Source organism: Chiloscyllium plagiosum, unplaced genomic scaffold (genome assembly GCF_037043375.1).
Source record: "Chiloscyllium plagiosum isolate Xiang-an unplaced genomic scaffold, Cpla_swu_hap1 HiC_scaffold_27, whole genome shotgun sequence".
NCBI lineage: Eukaryota > Metazoa > Chordata > Chondrichthyes > Orectolobiformes > Hemiscylliidae > Chiloscyllium > Chiloscyllium plagiosum.
Genome location: NW_028270165.1, coordinates 90068002 through 90088578, shown reverse-complemented (window position 1 = coordinate 90088578; position 20577 = coordinate 90068002). Strand labels below are relative to the sequence as shown.

Here is a 20577-nt window from a genome sequence, read left to right as displayed (position 1 = left end):
TTGTGTCCAAAATAAAGAGGAAAGCTGGCCAGGGACAAAAGTGCTGTGAGAAATTGAGAGACACGATTTCGGTACAAATAGTTAAGATGTGCATGACCTCAGAGTCTAAGGGGAATAGAGCCGTGGGGGTAGGGTAAAACATGCTTCTCTATAATAAAGGACGAGACAGAGTAGAAAAACAAGTCCTTGATTGATAAGACCACTAACTCTGACAGAGAAGAATAAGTCCTTGACTGATAAGACTGCAGGCTAGAAAAACAACTAGGGAGACATATACTGCAGACTTTGTGATAAGGGTCCAGAATGGAAAAATAATGAATGTTCAGAATGTGAACCTCGTGACTCTTTAGAGCTATAGAAGGGAGGAGCTTGAACTGTATTTAATCAGAAACATTGTTAGCCTGGCGCGCCTTTTTTTTCAAGGGTGCCCAACTCTGCAGACTTGTTAATAAAACTTTGTTTTCCTGAATTTGTCTAGAGCGATTATTGAGAAGTGATTTTCGTTTCTAACAGAAATGTTGATACAATTCTCCCTACTCAGCCACAAGATACTAGTGAGAGAACTCAACAGGGTCCTAGCATCTGGACGTAATGCTGCTGAGGGCACTTGTGCTTTACAAAGTTAGTAATAAATAATTTGCTTACCGCAGGGTTATGAGAGGTGAAACCCTATTTGATAAGCCCTGGACCCACACTGAGGACCGTGGCATGCTTCAAGATGCCCTCAATCTGTTCGAGTGCCCAACATTAGTTTTAATTGGCAAGTAGAAATCTGAAGTATAATTGCTCACTTAAGGATATCCAGATTTAAATGAATTTGGCATACAGGACACATTGGGCAACTATTAAAGACTCTGTTGTATTTCCCTGGGTTATGGACTCATGCAGAGACACAAACAACTTGTATTGAAAAGTGTTCGATTTGCAAATAGAACAAAGGAGAGGTATATAGAGTTTGCCCACTTGGTTAAGCAGCAATGTGTCACAGCCAGGATTTATCAGGCTCAATTCCCTAACTTGGGCTGCTCTGGAATGTGAGTGCCTCATTAGCCTTGGAAGGAAGGAAGGAATAAACAAAAGCTGACAAACTGAGATATGAAGCAAGTTAGAAAATGTTACAGAGAGACACACACAGGCAGAAGTTTGCAGGAAAGTTAACACTTCATAATCTGGTTTCAATGCACATTAGCCTGGGTATGGTACTGATATCACAGGGGTCTCAAAAAGGGTACTCCCTCAATACGCAAACCAAAACATGGGTGCCTCCTGCTGGACTGGTTTGTGTTCATTCTTTGCTGCTGCCTATTTCAGTTGATGATGTCCATTATTGTGGCACCCAGATTTTCGGAAAGCAGCTAGGAAAAGATCTGAAGCGTGTTATTCAGCTTTTGTACTGGTTTACAACTTGCGTATATAGTATCACCTCACTTACATTGTCATGAATATTGTCTAATAAGAGTAGATGTATTTAGTAGATGAATCAAAACCATCTCAATGACTGAAACAGCTGACACTGCATTGTTGGACAAGTGGGAAATATTTGCATCAGTTAACGAAAACTCTTCAAAGTTTACAGTCACGGGTACGTCAAGCTGAAGTATCAGGACCGGGGCATATTGGAGCCTGCTTCCTCGGGCAGAGAATTCCGCAGATACACTACTCTCTGGGAAAACCAGCAGCCCTCACTTCCTCCTCCTCATCTCTGTCCTAAACCTACTCCCCCAAAGCTTGGGGCCTAGTCTCAGCCACCAGCAGAAGTGACTGGATAGGGTAGTGCTTCATCCTCTCAGTGCAATGAATTCCCACTTTCCACCAAAATCCCGGATGTACTCACTTAGTTGCTTGCTGTCTCACAAATGAAAGATTTTGTTGTAACTTCTTCCGGTCCCAGTAGGGCAAATCATCTTTGAAAGCTGCTCTGAAAGCCCTGTCTTCACAACCACACTTCTGCTTTCACCGAAGACAGTAAGAGTCATACACCACAGAAACAGATCCTTCCACCCAACTCGTCTATGCCAACCATATATCCAAAATCAATCTATTCCATTTGCCAGCATGTGGCCCATATTCCTCAAAACCTTTCCTCTTCATGTACCCATCCAAATGCTTCTTAATTGTTGTAATTGTACCAGCCTCCACCACTTCCTGTCAGCTCGTTCCATAAATGCAAAACCCTCTGAGAAAAAGTGGCCCCTCGGGTCCCTTTTAAATCTTTGCCCTCTGAGCTCAAACCTCTGCCTTCTAATTTTGCACTCCCCTACCCGCAGGAAAAGACCTTGGCTATTTACCCCTATCCATGCCCCTTATAAACTTCTATAATGTCACCCCTGAGCCTCCGACACGAAGGGAAAACAGCCCCAGCCTATTCAGACTCTCGCTCAAACCCTCCAACTCTGACACCAGCCTTATAAACCTTTTCCAAAACATTTCAAGTTTCACAACATCCTTCCATAGGATGGAGATCAGAATTACACACAATATTCCAAAACTCAAACCCTCCAGTCCTGGCAACATCCTGGTAAATCTTTACCGAACCCTCTCTAATAGTATTCTTCCTATTACAGGGACACGAGAACCATACTCAGTACTCTGAAAGTGGCCTCACCAACATCCTGTACAACCTCAACATGATGTCCCAACTCCTATACTCAATGGGGTGAACAATGAAGGCAAGTGTGCTAAACGCCTTCTTAACCACCCTGTCTCGCAGCGAAGCAACTTTGAAAGAACTGTGTACCTGAACCCCACCATGTCTCTCTCACAGCATGACACAGGGCCCTACCATTAACTGTACAAGTCCTGACCGTCCTTGCTTTAGCAAAACGCAAGCCCTTGCTTTTGTTCATACCTCACTCATACACACGTGCTCTCTCAGACATGCACACATACACCCCCAACACACAGGCATATACTCCATCACACTCTTATGTGCACTCATGCATAAACTCACATCACTTTTTGGGCAAATTTGTATTGGCAGAATTATGTTTGCAGATACATTCAATTTTGCTCAAAAAGTGCACAGTCTGCAGGCAGTCAATCCATGTAATATTTTATAAATTCATACTTTGGAAATAGAACCAGTCTGATTCAAAATTGGGACATTGGCAGACTCGAACCTCACACCTTTATCTGGGCTGAGTTGTGACTTTTTTTAAAAAAAAACTGAAGTCATCTTGAGAATGTGAATCAAAAGATGTTATGGGATTTACATATTAATGAACTGAAACCTGCAACGCATTCTAAAAGGTGAAAGACTTAACAACAATCTTGGTTTGTTTAATATATCCTATCAGTTGCATGACACTGATCTTTTGCTATAAAATCTGTGTCTTATGATCCTGCTCCACAGCAGTGTTCCAAAAGCTCACACTTCCAAATAAACCTGTTGGACTATAACCTGGTGTTGTGTGATTTTTAACTTCGTTCAGGCGAGTCCACCACCCGCTCCTCCACATAATTTCTAGTGAGCACAATCCACACCTCCCAATGCTGCCAGTAAACTTTACAATGCCGATGAAATGACACACTCTGCACTCCTGAAAAATTCACTTTCGAACGAAACTGGCTGCTCATTTACTGATCCATCTGATACGCGACATTGGAAGCTTAGTGCAGGAAGCTGAAAGAAACGAGTAGCTTTAAAACAAAAACCTTGGAGCTCAAAGCTTTCAATGAGAGTCTGAGCCGGGGGGTAAATTCAGGTAACTTTTATTGAGATCCAACTTTGTTACAGCTTCAAACCCCCTCAGCAAAAAGGCAGAGAAAAAGTAGCTGCTTTTTAAACCGTTCAAGGTCAAAGCGCACACGCTACCCCACCACCCCCCAACCCACCTCACTTCTTTACTATTGGTCACCACCAAGTTGTCCCTTTGTAATTGGGTCCTTGGTACAGCCTTAACCTGGAGGAAGTGTTGCCTCACTCAGCAATTTCAACCCATAACCTGTATCGCACCATCTGCTGCAGTGGGATTCAAACCCGGGAGCCCCTGGAACTGGATTGATAGTCCAGTCGATACTGGCACTCAGCCATCACGCCTTCAATCCCCCTGCAATGGTACATGAACTCCCTGGTGCCTCCGGAGGTTGGTAGAGCTAGCGAAGCCCTTCCCACACAGGGGGCAGCTGAAGTGCCTCTCTCCTTTGTGGATCCGCTGGAGGGTCAGCAGGCTGGAGGCCTGGGTAAATCTCTTCCCGCACCCGGGGCAACTGAAGGGCCTCTCCCCCATGTGGACCCGCTGGTGCCTCAGCAGGGTGGAGGAATCGCTGAAGGCCTTCCTGCACACTGGGCAGCTGAAGGGCGTCTCCAGAGTGTGGATCCGCTGGTGGGTTAGCAGGGTGGAAGAAGTGCTGAAGCCCTTCCCGCAGACGGGACAGGGGAACGGGCTCTCCCTGGTGTGGCTGCGCCGATGAGTCTCCAGGACAGACGGGACACAGAAGCTTTTCCTGCAGTCGCCACACTTCCATCGTTTCTCCACAGGGCTGGATTCCTCGGGTTTCTCCATGGCCGAAGCTTCAGTTACACACAAATGCGTGTGGAGCCCCTCCCCACCGTGAATTCCTCTTCCCAGGCCGTATAACTGTTTCAGGGTCTACGCTCAGTGCACTGCAACAGTATGGTCGATGATCCAGTCCCACGGATGCTGGAAACGTACTCAAACAGGAACCAAAACTTTGCTCCTTCTCACAGAATCATAGTTGAAAATCGTTGCGGTCCCGATGGATTGAGTGACTGTCAGACATTGACGTCAAAGTGAGGACTGCAGACGCTGGAGAGTCAGTGTCGAAAAGTGTGCCGCTGGAAAAGCACAACAGGTCAGGCAGCATCAGAGGAGCAGGAGAGTCAATGTTTCAGGAATAAGCCCTTCAAATTTGTTAATTTTGAAGCTTCAGTCTTCGGATCTTCAAATACACTGTTAAAAACAGATTACAAAAGTCATCACTATCAGTGCAGGGTAGAAATTCAGAACAAGCAATTCTACTTTCTGTGGAATATTCTATTCTTTAGCTGTTCCACAAAATTCAAAGCACTCACACACCCTCTTCCCCCTCTGTTCTCACTCTGCTCTATCTAATTCTCCTGAGGTGCTGATTCAGGATCTTACAGGGGCAGAAAAGCAAAAACGTCAAGACTGACATCTCTCTGAATTTTGGATACCTCCACCTGAAAGTTAATATCTTTCACAACATTGGGATCCTGCCGAGAGTGAGCAGGTCTGATTTTGGGAAGCAAAAAAAAAAGTGTCAATTCAGGGTGAACCTGCAATGCAGCTTCTTGAGAAAGGACCAGACACAAAATGATTATCGACCCCGGGAAGGTGGGAGTAAAATGAGACGTCAAGGCATTAACTCCAACACACTTCAGTCAAACGCTTCTGCTCCCAGTCAGGGCAAAACATGTTCTGAAAGTCTAGCCTTCACAACCACACTCCTGATTCCACTGAAGACAATTAGAGTCACAGAGCGCAGAAACAGACCCTTTGGCCCAACCTGCCCAGATATCCTAAATTAATCTAGTCACGTTTGCCATCACTTGGCCCCTATATGGGCTGGGTGCTGGCAGCTGGGACTAAATTGTGTTGGCTATCTTGTCAGCAAGGATGCGTTGGACCGAAGGGTCTGTTTCTGTGCTGTACATCTCTATGACTCCAGTTGCATTTGCCATCACTTGGCCCTGACCCATCTGAACCCTTCATTTTCAGATGCCCGTCCAGGAGCCTTTTAACTTGTCATCGTATCAGCACCCACCACTTCCTCTGGCAGCTCACGCCATCGCTCAAGCGACTCCACGTTGAAAGCGGTATGCCTTAGACTATATACAGGCCCAGGAGGGTGAGGTCTGCACCATTGTCCGAGATAAATGCACTATGGGCATTCCCGATCTGACTGGCAATATTACTAAGATACAAGAAGAGATCCAGGTATTCCTTGACAGAATGACTGAAGGGACCAGTTGGGGAAACTGCAGATCGGGTTGATGGTACAATTGGCTTATCAATTTAGCTATGTCTGTTTGTCGGTATTGGTATTGTTAGGTATTTAATTGCTCGGCTTATGAGGTCCCTTAGTGATATAGATTTGCCCCAGAAGATGCTCCTTTTGCAATCTGATGGCTCACCCACACGTGTCAATGGCGATGATAAATATGACCAGATGAGCTGCGAAGATGGTGGTGCCACTCTACAGGATGTTGATGGCTGGACCACCTTGAAGGGCATTCGTTTGGAGTATCCTTCACTTTCAGTGATCGTGGTGCAATCAAAGGGAGGAATGAGGATGTGGGCATCTGGGTGATAAAGTCTATAGCCTTAAAACTTGTCTTTAAACATTCAGACTAAAATGTAATGCTGAATTATTAAATACATTTACTGCACTAGAAAATAAACTGGCAGGAAGGCTCAGAAAGAGGGCAGAACTTAAAGATAGGGACACCTGGGCTCACCAAGTGATAACAGGATGCTGTAAGGCAATTAAGAACGTTTGCCTCAGCATCGGTGAATCTGTGTGAACAGGACCCCAAGTGATAACATTCACAGCCGTTCCCTTGTGAGACCATTTTAGTGCTGAGGCTGTTGAATCCCGTAGAAAATTAACTCTTAGTGTTTATCTGCACTGGATTGAAATGAATTGCATTTTGGGACTTTCTGATGATATTGAGTAGCCATTACTGGTTATTAAATACAAACTCTGTAAAAGGAAATATTGATAAAGCTTTACCTTACTTGCTGCAGCCGAAGCTCCAGCGGAGGAAACAGGCCGCGGGCATACTTCCGGCTTCGGGATGGCCACGCTCCCTGGTCCCGCCCCTCCACCTCCAAGGTGACGCGTAAGCCCCGCCCCCTCCAAATGCAGATCGTAAACCACACCCCTCTGTGTTATCCCCGCCCACCCAGGTGTATTTGGAAGCACTGGCTTCTGCAGCGCTGTTCGTTCTGCGTGTCGCTGTGCTGCTGGATCATAAGACACAGAATTAATAGCAAAACATCACAGTGTCATGCAACCGATGCAATATTTGGAACAAACCTGGACCGCTGCTGAGTCCTTCATCTTTTAGAAGGGGTTGCAGGTTTCAGTTCATCAATATATAAAGTCCAGAACTTTAGATCAGATTCCCGACTGTGTGGAAACAGGCCCATCGGCCCAACAAGTCCACACCGACCCGCCGAAGAGCAAAACACCCAGCCCCATTCCCTGTCACCAAACACTACGGGGCAATTTAGCTTGGCCAATTCACCCTAACTCGCATGTCTTTGGACTGTGGGAGGAAACCCACGCAGACGCGGCGGTGGGGGTGGATTGAACCGGGGGCTCTGGTGCTGTGAGGCAGCAGTGCTAACCACAAAATAAAGAGGGATAGGGATGTAAGGCAGGATTTCAGGGAGCTAGCGTGGAAGCTGAGGGCTCGAACAAACAGAGTGGTTATCTCTGGTTTGTTACCCGTGCCACGTGATAGCAAGGCAAGGAATAGGGAGAGATATCAGCTGAACACCTGGCTACAAGGATGGTGCAGGAGGGAGGATTTCAGGTTTTTTCAGGATAATTGGGACTCATTCTGGGACTTGTACAAACAGGACAGTCTTCACTTTAACCAGAGGGGTACTAATATCCTGGGTGGGAAATTTGCTGGTGCTATTCGAGTGGGTTTAAACTAGCTCAGCGGGGGGGTGGGAACCGAGGGTGTAGCTGTAGTGCACAGGAGGATGAGAGTAGGAAGGACAGGGACATGATTTCAGGGTCACAGGAATGTGCTGGCAGACAACAAAGTGGTTTGAAGTGTTTCTACTTCAACGCCAGAGTATCCACAATAAGGTAGGTGAGCTTGCAACACGGATAGGTACCTGGGACTTGGATATTGTGGCCATTTCGGAGACATGGAGAGAGCAGGGTGAGGAATGGATGTTGCAGGTTCCAGGGTTTTGATCTTTCATTAAGAACAGCCAAGGTAGTAAAAGAGGGAGAGGCGTGGCCTTGTTAGTCAAGGATAGTATAACGGTGGCTGACAGAACTTTTGAAGAGGACTCATCTACTGAGGTAATGTGGGCTGAGGTTAGAAACAGGAGAGGAGAGGTCACACTGCTTGGAATTTTTTTTATAGGCCTCCGCAGAGTTCCAGGGAGTTGGAAGAGGGGATTAGCAAAATTTTTTAGGGTAGGAGTGAAAGGAACAGGGTGGTCATTATGGGGAACTTTAACTTCCCCAACATTGACTGGAAATGCTTTCACTCTAGTACGTCGGATGGATCAGTTTTAGTCCCGTGTGTGCAGGAGGCTTTCTGACACAGTATGTTGAAGGGCCGACAAGAGGGGAGGTCACACTGGATCTGGTGCTTGGTAATGAACCAGGCCAGGTGTTTGATTTAGTGGAAGGTGAGCACTTTGGAGAGAATGACCATAATTCAGTTAGGTTTCATTGAGCGATGTAAAGGGATAGGAACATGCCACAGGTCAAGAGTTATCGATGGGGCAAGGGCAATTATAATGCAATTAGGCAAGACTTAGAATGCATAGAATAGGGTAGCAAAATGCAGGGGATGAGAACAATTGAAGTGTGGAGCTGGTTTAAGGAACAGATATTGTGTGTCCTTGATAGATATGTTCCTGTCAGGCAGGGAGGAAGTGATAAGGTAAGGGAACCGTGGTTTACAACAGAAATTGCATCTCTTGTTCCAAAGAAGGAGGAGGCTTATGTGTTGATGAGGCAAGATGGTTCAGAAGCGATGGAGAGTTACAGATCAGTTGGGAAGGATTTAAAGAGACAGTTAAGAGCAAAGAGAGGACATGAACAGTCTTTAACAAATAGAATAAAGGAGAACCTAAAGTTTTCTATAGGAATGTGAGGAATAAGAGGATGATTAGGGTAGGAATAGGGCCAGTCAAAGATAGAAGGGGGAAGTTGAATGTGGGCCCTGTGGAGATTGGAGAGGTGTTAATGAATATCTCTCATCGGTCTTCACTCAGGAAAAGGAGAATATTGTAGAGGAGAAGAATGAGGTACGAGATATTAGACTTGAAAGGATCGAGGTTAGTTGCACACAGATGTTATCATTTCTAGAAGGAGTGAAAATAGGCAAGTGCCCTGGACCGGATGGGATTTATCCGAGGATTCTCTAGGAAGCGAGGGAGGAGATAGCAGAGCCTTTGGCTTTGATATTTGAGTCGTCATTGTCTACAGGCTTAGTACCAGAGTGGAGGATTGCAAATGTTGTGCCCTTGTTCAAGAAGGGCAGCAGAGATGACCCAGGTAATTATAGACCAGTGAGCCTTACGTCTGTTGAAGGAAAGCTTTTGGAAAGGAATATTAGAGATAGGATTTACAATCATCTAACAAGCAACAATTTGACTTCAGATAGTCAACATGGTTTCATCAAGGGCAGATTGTGTCTCACAAACCTCATTGGGTTTTTTGAGAAGGTGACCAAGCATGGAGATGAGGGTAGGGCAGTTGACGTGGTGTACATGGACCTCAGTAAAGGTTCCACATGGTAGGCTGTTGGAGAAAATGCAGAGGCATGGGATTGAGGGTGATTTAGCAGTTTGGCTTTCTGAAAGAAGGCAGCGAGTGGTGGTTTATGTAAAATATTCAGCCTGGAGTCCGGTTACTAGTGGTGTGCCACAAGGATCTGTTTTGGGACTACCGCAGTTTGTCATTTTTATCAATGACTTAGACACAGGCATAGGTGGATGGATTAGTAAATTTGCAGCTGACACTAAAGTCGGTGGAGTACTGGACAGTTTGGAAGAATGTTACAGGTTGCAGGGGGACTTGGATAAACTGCAGAATTGGGCTGAGAGGTGGCAAATGGAGTTCAATGCAGCTAAATGTGAGGTGATTCACTTTGAAAAGAACATCAGGAAGGCAGTGATCTTGGAGTCCAGGTGCATAGATCCCTGAAAGTTGCCACGCAGGTGGATAGTGCTGTTAAGAAGGCACACGGTGTGTTAGGTTTCATTCGTAGAGGGATTGATTTCTGGAACTGCAATATCACGGTGCAACTATACAAAACGCTGGTGCAGCCACACTTGGAATATTGTGTATAGTTCTGGTCCCCATATTTCAGGAAGGATGTGGGAAGCATTGGAAAAGGAGCAAAGGAGATTTACCAGGTTGTTGCCTGGTCTGGAGGGAGGGTCTTATGAGGAAAGGCTGAGAGACTTGGATCTGTTCTCATTGCAAAGAAGAAGGCTAAGATGGGATTTGATAGAGACATACAAGATGATCAGAGGATTAGATAGGGGATACAGTGAAAGACTCTTTCCTAGGATGCTGATGTCAGGGGGCATAACTTCAAAGTGAGGGGTGATAGATTTAAGACAGATGTTAGAGGCAAGTTCTTTATGCAGAGAATGATAAGGGCGTGGAATGCCCTACCTGCTAAGGTAGTCAACTCAGTCACATTCGGGAGATTTAAACAATCCTTAGATAAGCGCATGGTTGATTTTGGGATAGTGTTGGGGAACGAACTGAGAATAGTTCACAGGTCGGCGCAACATCAAGGGCCGAAGGGCCTGTTCTGCGCTGTATTGTTCTATGTTCTTTGTTCTATGTTCTAAACTTAGTGCAGGAGGCTGAAAGAAATGAGCAGCTTTAAAACAAAAACCTCTTGGAGCTCAAAGCTTTCAATGAGAGTCTGAGCCCGGTGGTAAGTTCAGGGTAACCTTTATTGCAACCCAACTTTGTTACAGCTTCAGATCCCCCCAGCAAAAAGGCAGAGAAAAAGCAGTTGCTTTTTGAACAACTCAAGGTGAAAGTGCACACACCACACCTCCCCTTGTCCCACCCCCCTCACTGTCTTTACTCTTGGCCAGCACCAAGTTGTCCCTTTGTAATTGGATCCTTGGTACAGCCGTAACCCGGAGGAAGTATTGCCTCACTCAGCAATTTCAACCCATACCCTGTCTCCAAGTAAGTTTCTCCCCGCTCATTTGCCAGGAAGGGGCAGTGTAGAGTCAACCAGACTGCTGTGGGTCTAGAATCACGTGTAGGCCAGACCGGGTAAAGGATGCAGCTGGAACGACTGAGTGAATCCTTTCCCACAACGGCGGTTCCCTTCCCTAACAAGGGAGAGAGTGATACAGATGGGGGCTTTCTCCCCCGCACCACCCCCTCCCTGAAACGGTCTCATCGTTAGATTCCGAACTCCACATTTCTGACCGAATACCAATTCTGCCATCTGTCGTGGCGGGATTCGAACCCGGGAATCCCTGGAAGTGGGTTGATGGTCCAATCGATATTGGCACTCGGCCATCATTCCTTCAATCCCCCTGCAATGGCACGTGAACTCGCTGGTGTCTCAGCAGGTTGGAGGAGCGGGTGAAGCCCTCCCCGCACTGAAAGCAGGTGAACGGCCTCTTCCCCGTGTGGACCCAGTGGTGCTTCAGCAGGGAGGAGGAATCACTGAAGGCCTTCCCACACTCGGGGCAGCTGAAGGGCCTCTCCCCCGTGTGGACGCGCTGGTGGCTCCGCAGGGTGGAGGAAACACTGAAGGCCTTCCCACACTCAGGGCAGCTGAAGGGCCTTTCCCCGGTGTGGACCCGCTGGTGCCTCATCAGGGAGGAGACGTGGGTAAAGGCCTTCCCGCACTCTGGGCAGCTAAAGGGCCTTTCCCCGGTGTGGACCCGCTGGTGCCTCATCAGGGAGGAGACGTGGGTAAAGGCCTTCCCGCACTTGGGGCAGCTGAAGGGCCTCTCCCCCGTGTGGACCCGCTGGTGGCTCCGCAGGTTGGAGGAGCGGGTGAAGCCCTTCCCGCACTGAGAGCAGGTGAACGGCCTCTCCCCAGTGTGGGTCTGCTGGTGCCTCATCAGGGAGGAGATGTCGGTAAAGGCCTTCCCGCACTCGGGGCAGCTAATGGGCTTCTCCCCCGTGTGGACCCGCTGGTGCCTCATCAGGGAGGAGACCTGGGTAAAGGCCTTCCCGCACTCAGGGCAGCTGAAGGGCCTCTCCCCGGTGTGGACACGCTGGTGTGTCAGCAAGGTGGAGGAATGTCTGAAGGCCTTCCCACAATCTGGGCAGCTGAAGGGCCTCTCTCTGGTGTGGACACGCTGGTGTCTCAGCAGGGTGGAGGAATGTCTGAAGGCCTTCCCACAATCTGGGCAGCTGAAGGGCCTCTCCACCGTGTGGACCCGCTGGTGGGCCAGCAGGTGGGTGGAATGTCTGAAGGCCTTCCCGCAGTCGGTGCACGGGAATGGCCTCTCCCCGGTGTGACTGCGCCGATGAGTCTCCAGGGCAGACGGGACACGGAAGCCTTTCCCACAGTCGCCACACTTCCACGGTTTCTCCACGGGGTGAGATTCCTCAGGTTTCTCCATGGCCACAGCTTCAGCTGCTCACAAACACATGGGGAGCCCCTCCCTGCTGTGAAATCCCCTTTCCAGGCCGTATAACTGTTTCAGGCTCCACACACAGTGTGCTGCCACAATTGGGTCTCTCGTCCAGTCCCACTGATGCTGAAAACGTCCTCAAACAGGAACCAAAAAGCGTTGATTCCTCTCACAGAAATCACAGTCAAAAATCGTTGTGGTCCCATTGGATTGAGTGACTGTCAGACATTGACATCAAAGTGAGGACTGCAGACGCTGGACAGTGAGTCAAAAAGCACAGCAGGTCAGGCAGCATCCGGGGATCAGGAGAGTCAATGTTTCGGGCGTAAGCCCTTCATTCTTTGATTTTGAAACTTCAGTCTTCAGATTTTCAAATACTCTGCAAAAAGGGATTACAAAAGGGATTATCAGTGCAGGGTAGAAATTCAGAACAAGCAATTCTACTTTCTGTGGAATATTCTTTTGTTGTTTCACAAAATTGAAAGCACCATCCCACTCTCTCTCCCCCTCTGTTCTCACTCCGCTCTAACTAATTCCCCTGAAGGTGCTGATTCAGGACCTTACAGGGGCAGAAAAGCAAAAACATCAAGACTGACATCTCTCTGAATTTTGGATACCTCCACCTGAAAGTTAATATCTTTCACAACACTGGGATCCTGCTGAGAGTGAGCAGGTCTGATTTGGGGAAGCAAAAAAAAAGTGTCCATTCAGGGTGAACCTGCAATGCAGCTTCTTGAGGAAGGACCAGATACAAAATGGTTAATGACCCCGGGAAGGTAGGAGCAAAATGAGACATCAAGGCATTAACACTGACACACTTCAGTAACTATATCCAACTCCATGTACACACCCAGAACGGAACTATTCCCTTGCACATTTATAGATCTTTTCTCATTTCAGAATGTGATACTGTCGCCAAGATCATGTGCAATAGGGTTAAGGGTGAGCCTAATGGGAACAGAATTCTGAGGACCATTGTCTACCAGATGTACAGCACAGAAATAGTCCCTTCGGTCCAACGCATCCATGCCAATCAGATATCCTAAATCATTAGTCACATTTGACAGCATATCCCTCTAAACCCTTGGCCCATATCCCTCTAAACCCTTTCTATTCATATACCCAGCGAGATGCCTTTTAAATGCTGTAATTGTACCAGCCACCACTTCCTCTGGCAGCTCATTCCTTACATGCACCACCCTCTGAATATAAGAGTAGCCCCTTAGGGCCCTTTTAAATCTCCCCCCAACCCTAAACCTATTACCCTCTAGTTCTGGACTCCCCCATTCCAGGGAAACACTTTGTCTATTTATCCTATCCATGCCCCTCATGATTTTATAGAAATCTATAGGGTCACCCCTCAGCCTCTGGTACTCAAGGGAAAACAGCCCCATCCTGTTCAGCTCAAACCCTGACAACATCCTTGCCAATCTTTTCTGAACCCTTTCAAGTTTCACAACATCCATGACTCTATGACATCCTTCCTACAGCAGAGAGACCAGTACTGCACACAATATTCCAAATGTGGCCGAACCAATGTTCTGGACAGCTACAACATAATCTCCCAAATCCTGTACCCAGACGATTGGGAAAGTTTTCAAAGCCCACAAAAGACAACCGGGAAAACATTGAGGTATGAACACCGGGCAGCTGAGGGGGGAGGGAAAGAAAGCCAAAAAAGTGCTGGAGCCAAGGCAGAGGAAGAACAGAGGATGCACAGCCGGTTTGAAGCTGTACTTATACCTGTTGCATTTACTTGTGGAAATCGGGTGCATTTGAAAAGGAAAACAGAAAAGATATCTCCTCCTCCCAATCTCTGTCCTCCTCACCTGGTAATTAACTCCCATACCTGAGTTGACAGGGTCTGCTCCCTCCCTGGTTTCACTCCCGTTGCTACAAGTGAACAGATTTTCCCGCCCCAGGATTTGCCCAGACGGAAGGGTTTTCATTCATTCAGTGTCACTTCCGCGTTGTGACGTCACGAAAGGAGCGGATGGGCGGGGCCAAGCCGGGCGCACGCACTGCGCCTGCGCTGCCCTGCACCATTTGGTAACATCCCTTCGCTTCAGAGAATCCCCACAGTGTGGGAGCAGGCCACTCGGCCCAACGAGTCCACACCGACCCTCTGAAGGGGAACCCACCCAGACCCATTCCCCTGACAAATACACCTAACCTGCACATCCCTGGGCACTATGGGTAATTTCGCACGGCCAATCCCAATCAAGGCCAGTGAGCAATGTAGTGATGTGGGGAATGAACATCACAGAATGATGGAGACAAGGAGAGTAAATGTCCCAGCAATTAAAACTGGATTGCAAAGATCATTAAAATGTAAACCGAAAACAGTGTGTCTGCATGTGTGCTGCACTGTTACAAAAGTGAATGAATTGACTGCACACATTGAAGAGAATCATTATGATCTGAGACTCCTTACAGAGACATGGCTTCAGGACGACAAGGATTGGATCTTGAATATCGAGGGGGTAGTCAAACGGGAAGCTAGGTGAAGGTAGAGGGTTGGCATTGCAAATCAAAACACTGATCACAGTAATCCGGTGTCAGGTCGGATTTCAGGTCCTGGTTTCTCTGTCCTCTGTTGATCTCCCTGTTCCCACAGAGTAAGATGTTGGTCTGTTCTCAGCTCTGCTGAAGTTTTGGTTCCCCAACCCTCCAAAGAGTAACCCACCAGGCCCCATTCCCCATATTTGCCCCTGACCAATGCATGTAACACACTGGGCAATTTAAGCTTGGCCAATTCACCTAACCTGCATACTTTTGGATTGTGGGAGGAAACCGGAGCACCTGGAGAAATCTCATGCAGACATGGGGAGAATATGCAAACTCAACACAGACTGTGGCCAGTGGCTGGAATTGAACCTGGGTCCCAAGTGCTGTGAGGCAGAATTAAGAACCACTGAGCCATCATGCCGCCCAGATGTTGTTACCTTTCGTTATAAAACCTTATGTTATCGAGATTTACATATGAATGATAGTTGCAACCCACTGTAAAAGATGAAAGAGGTAACAATCCAGATTTGTTCAATATATCATTTCAGTGACAGGACACTATAATCTTCTTCCATAAATTCTGTGCCTTATGATCTTGTACTCCACAACCACCTGATGAAGGAGCAGTGCTCCAAAAGCGAGTACTTCCAAATAAACCCATTGGGCTATAACCTGGTGTTGTGTGATGTTTAACTTTGTCCAGGTTCGGGTGGATTGACCATGTTAAATTACCCAGTGTTCAGTGTTGTGCGGATTTGGTTGGATTGGCTGTGCTAAATTACCCATGGTGTCCAGGTAGGTGCAGGTTAGAGTAGATTCGCTATGCTAAATTACCCGTAGTGCCCAGTGATGTGCAGATTAGGTGGGTTAGCTGTGGGAAATAGTTTCACAGTAATAAAAGGAGTCAGCCATTTTGCCCATCTAGCCTGCCCCGTTCTTCATTGTGATCATGGCCGATCTATCCATCGTCTCAGCTCCTCCTCGCAGCATTGCCCCAACTACCCTTAATTCCCCAACCATGCAAAAACCCATTTTGAATATACTTAATGAAGAGAATTCCATAGATTCACTGCACCACAGGAAAAGCAGTAGTCCTCACTTTCTCCTCCTCATCTCTGTCCTAAATCTAATCCCCCTAGTCTTGAGGTCTGGTCTCACCCACCAGCAGAAATGACTGCATAGGGTATGGCTTCATCCCCACAGTGCAATGAAATTCCACTTTCCACCAAAATCTGGGATGTACTCACTCACTTAGTCGCTGTCTCACAAATGCAAGATTTCATTGTAACTTCATTGTTGGGCGCCACGGTGGCACAGTGGTTAGCACTGCTGCCTCACAGCACCAGAGACCCGGGTTCAATTCCTGACTCAGGCGACTGACTGTGTGGAGTTTGCACATTCTCCCCGGGTCTGCGTGGGTTTCCTCCGGGTGCTCCGGTTTCCTCCCACAGTCACAAAGATGTGCGGGTCAGGTGAATTGGCCATGCTAAATTGCCCGTAGTGTTACGTTAAAAGGGGTAAATGTAGGGGTATGGGTGGGTTGCGCTTCGGCGGGTCGGTGTGGACTTGTTGGGCCGAAGGGCCTGTTTCCACACTGTAAATAATCTAATCTTCTTCTGCTCCCAGGAAGGACAAAACATCTTTGAAAGCTGCTCTGAAAGTCCAGTCTTCACAACCACACTTCTGCTTTCGCCAAAGACGATTAGTGTCATACAACACAGAAACAGACCCTTTGGTCCAATTCATCTGTTCAGATATCCAAAACTCATCTCGTCTCACTTGTCTGCATGTCGCCCATATCCCTCTGAACTCTTCGTATTCACATCCCCATCCAGATGCTTTTCAAATGTTGTAATTGTACCAGCCGCCACTACTCCCTCTGGCAGCTCGCTCCATACATGCACCACTCTCTGAGTGAAGTTGCCCCTCAGGTCCCTTTGAAATCATTCCCCTCTCACCTCAAACATACGCCCTCGAGCTTTGGACTCCCTTACCCTGGGGTAAAGACCTTGGGTATTCACCATATCCATGCCTCTTACAAACGTCTAGAAGGTCACCTCTCAGACTCTGATGCTTCAGGTGAGGATCTAAAATTTGAATTTAGGTTATTGTCAGATGCAACAAGTATATATAGATTTTTACTAACCACAAAATGGCTTTTCAATTTCAAATAATACAACAAAATGGCTGAGAATAATGATTGAACTCTGTGAACTTGTCCTGCTGTTTTGCAGAATTAAGCTAAAATCCAAAGATAAGAGGACAATGGAGTTTGTTTAAAATGAACACTGACATGTTAATTGACCATTTGAACTAACCTTCAGCTGCTACCATGGCACGATGATTTACGTAATTAAGACCCCTTTCCCAGGAAATATCATTGGATTAACCTGCTGTAAATCATGTCACCTTACTACATTTGATTGGTATTTTCTTGTAATTAAGGCTGTACTGTCTCTTAAAAAACTTAAATAAATAATGTGTAATTTTTGAAGCTTTAACCGCTGTGTTGCTGGACAGAATTGTGTCAAGATGCCTTATTAAACGGATAACCTTGCTTTGTACAGACCACTTTCCATTGATTCTTTAGATCAATCGCGAACCAAAAGGCCCCTCTTCACTCTGGATAAGTTAGCCTGGCCAATTAATCCTAACCTGCACATTCCTGGGCACTACAGGTAATTTAGCATGACCAATCCATTCCTGGACACTATGTGTAATTTAGCACAGCCAAGTCACACAAACCTGCACCTCCCTGGACACAGTGAGCACTTTAGCATGGTCAATTCACCCTAACCCTGTACAAAGTTTAAAAAAAATTAATCACACACACCCAGGTTATCGTCCAACAGGTTTATTTGGAAGGACTAGCATTTGGAGTGCTGCTCCTTCATCAGATGGTTGTGGAGAATAACATCATAAGGCACAGAATTTATAGAAAAACATTATGGTGTCCTGCCACTGAAATGATATATTGAACAAACCTGGATTGTTAAGCCTTTCATATTTCAGAATGGGTTGCAGGTATCATTAATATGTAAATCCCAGAACTTCCTGTAAGACACTTTCTTGAGATAACTTAAGGTTTTATAACAAAAGGTGTCATCTCAGCTTAGACAATGCATTAAAGGTGTGAGGTCAGAGTCTGTCTGTATCCCAATCTTGAATCAGACTGGTTGTATTTCCAAAGTGGAACTTACAAAATATTACTGGATTGACTGCCTGCGTGAACTGCCGAGTCTCATCCACCAGCTGAAATAACTGGATAGAGTAGGGCTTCATCCCCATAGTGCAATGAATTCCCATTTTTCACCAAAATCGCAGATGTACTCCCTTTACTCAGTTGCTATCTCACAAATGCAAGATTTCATTGTATTCTTCTGCTCCCAGTAAGGGCAAAACATCTTCGAAAGCTGCTCTGAAAGTCTAGTCTTCACAACCACACTTCTGCTTTCACCAAAGACGATTAAGAGCCATACAGCATGGAAACAGACCCTTTGGCCCAACTTGTCCATGATGACCAGATATCCAAAATTAATCTAGTCCCATTTGCCAGCATGTGACCCTCACGGTTCCATGTACCCAGCCAGATGCATTTTAAATATAATTGTACCAGCCTCCACCAATTCCTCTGGCAGCTCGTTCCATGCATGCAAAACTGTCTATGTGAAAAAGTTATCCTTCACGTCTCTTTTAAATCATTCCCCTCTCACCTCAAACATATGTCCTCTAGCTTTGGACTCCCCTGCTCTAGGGAAATTCCTGATGAAGGGCTTTTGCCCGAAACGTCGATTTTCCAGCTTCTCGGATGCTACCTGACTTGCTGTGCTTTTCCAGCACCACTCTGATCTAAACTCTGGTTTCCAGCATCTGCAGTCCTCCCTTTTGCCTAGGTCGAACCCTCTACCTGTCTACATCTATCCCCAGCTGAAAATGTGTTGCTGGAAAAGCGCAGCAGGTCAGGCAGCATCCAGGGAACAGGAGAATCGACACTTCGGGCATAAGCCCTTCTTCAGGAATCCTGGATGCTCCTGAAGAAGGGCGTATGCCCGAAGCGTCGATTCTCCTGTTCCCTGGATGCTGCCTGACCTGCTGCGCTTTTCCAGCAACACATTTTCAGCTCTGATCTCCAGCATCTGCAGACCTCACTTTCTCCTACATCTATCCCCACTTCACCAACCAGCCCTTTATCTGCATCGCCCCCTAAACCCATCCCCAGTACTGAAGAAGGATTACACCTGAAACGTTGACTTCTCCACCTCCTGATACTGCCTGGCTTGCTGTGTTCTTCCAGCCACCTACCTGTGTATTTTGCCAATTGAGACACAGACCTGGCGCAACGTTTCCAGAGTCTGTCCGCATCCCGACTCACTCTTTCCTTTTAGTTGCTGCAAGTCAACAACTGAATCCCAGAATGAAAAAAATACATGGAAAAGGTGGCAAGAGAAGAGAGTGCGGTACTCATAGATAATGGACAGAGGAAGGAATGTGCAGTCTGGGATGAAGCTCAATGTTCATTCAGACACGAGCAGCAGTAGCTTCAGAACCTCATGGTCCAACTTCTGCATTCAGACAATGGGGTGCCTCTCATTGGCAGGAGGACAAATGTCCTTCCGGTCCTCCTGTGCTTCTTATTGGTCAATCAAAAGAAGGTCCCGCGCCTCTTTTGCCAATAGCGATTCGCATGCGCACTATTTTTTGCTGACACCAGCGAGCATGCGCACTGCATTGCTGACACCGGCAAACATGCGCAGTATGCTCTTTGAGGCTGCTGCTGTTATTGACAGATTTTTTTCCCCTGTGGTTCGAGATTTTATTGCTTCTGCATTTTGTCTGGTTACTCCACTTTTGTATGTCTTTTGCCCTTGTCGAGAGAGAGTGTGCCCCAGTGAGCTGTCTATGGGATGGAGCTGTAACCAGTTACACAGACTGAAGTAACATTATAGTATTCACAGCAGGGAGTAACTGCACACATTTCCTGAGTGTGATCACAGTTTCAATTGTTCATCAGAATCCGGGAGCCAAAAGGACACCAGAACGAAGAGAAGTCATGGAAACGCGGGGACTGTGCTAACGGATTCCATTCCCTGTCGGTACATGAGATTTATCAACTCAGTCGCAGTTGGGAGAGACATTCTTCAAAACATTATTACAACATTATTTCCATTGACAAAAACACATTCACGCTGCCTGATTACCTTGAAACCGTACAAGTGCCCTGTCATCACATCTTTAATCATAGCTTTGAACATTTTCCCTATGACATATGTTAAGGTAAATGATCTGCAGTTTCCTGTTCTCGGTCTACCTTTTTGAAGAAGGGAGTTTTCCATTCTACAGAAACCTCCCCTGAAACTAATAAGGTTTGGAAAATTAAAACCAATGCATTAACAATATCACTAGCTAATTTTTATTTAAGGGTCTAGAATGAAATCCTTTGGACCCCTGGGACTTGTGAGCTTGTAGTTCCAACAGTTTACTCAGTACTACCTCCCTGGTAATTGTAATTGTCTTCAGTTCCTCCTTCCCTTTCATTTCCTGATTTCCAGCTAGTTCTAACCTGTTACTTGTATCCTCGCTGCTGAAGACAGATTCAAGCTCTTTTCAATTCATCTGCCATCTCTTTATCCTCCGTTATTGAATCCCCAGACTCATTTTTTACAGAACCAACACAGCTTTTCTTTAAAAAGTTAACAAAGTGACAAAACTTTCCTTCCTGTTTTTATACTTTTGGCTAACTTTCTAACTCTAA

The 20577-nt window shown here is 46.5% G+C and overlaps 4 protein-coding genes across 4 annotated transcripts in view; 1 reads left to right on the top strand and 3 right to left on the bottom strand.

Moving 5' to 3' along the window:
* LOC148144968 (uncharacterized) overlaps nt 1-20577 on the bottom strand; it is a 293614-nt gene that overhangs the window by 225658 nt on the left and 47379 nt on the right. The gene's annotated exons all lie outside the window — the stretch shown is intronic.
* Nucleotides 1-20577, top strand: part of LOC148144970 (uncharacterized) — a 219692-nt gene that overhangs the window by 170931 nt on the left and 28184 nt on the right. The gene's annotated exons all lie outside the window — the stretch shown is intronic.
* The window catches only part of LOC148144967 (uncharacterized), a 136223-nt gene continuing 125494 nt past the window's right edge, over nt 9849-20577 (bottom strand). The window contains exon 3 of the transcript XR_015751714.1: nt 9849-10655. The gene's annotated coding sequence lies outside the window, so the exon portion shown is untranslated. The remainder of the gene's footprint in view (nt 10656-20577) is intronic.
* The window catches only part of LOC148144969 (uncharacterized), a 56673-nt gene continuing 47348 nt past the window's right edge, over nt 11253-20577 (bottom strand). The window contains exon 2 of the mRNA XM_087975742.1: nt 11253-12696. Within this exon, the coding sequence (XP_087831868.1) occupies nt 11253-12305 (1053 nt within the window). The 5' untranslated portion in view covers nt 12306-12696. The remainder of the gene's footprint in view (nt 12697-20577) is intronic.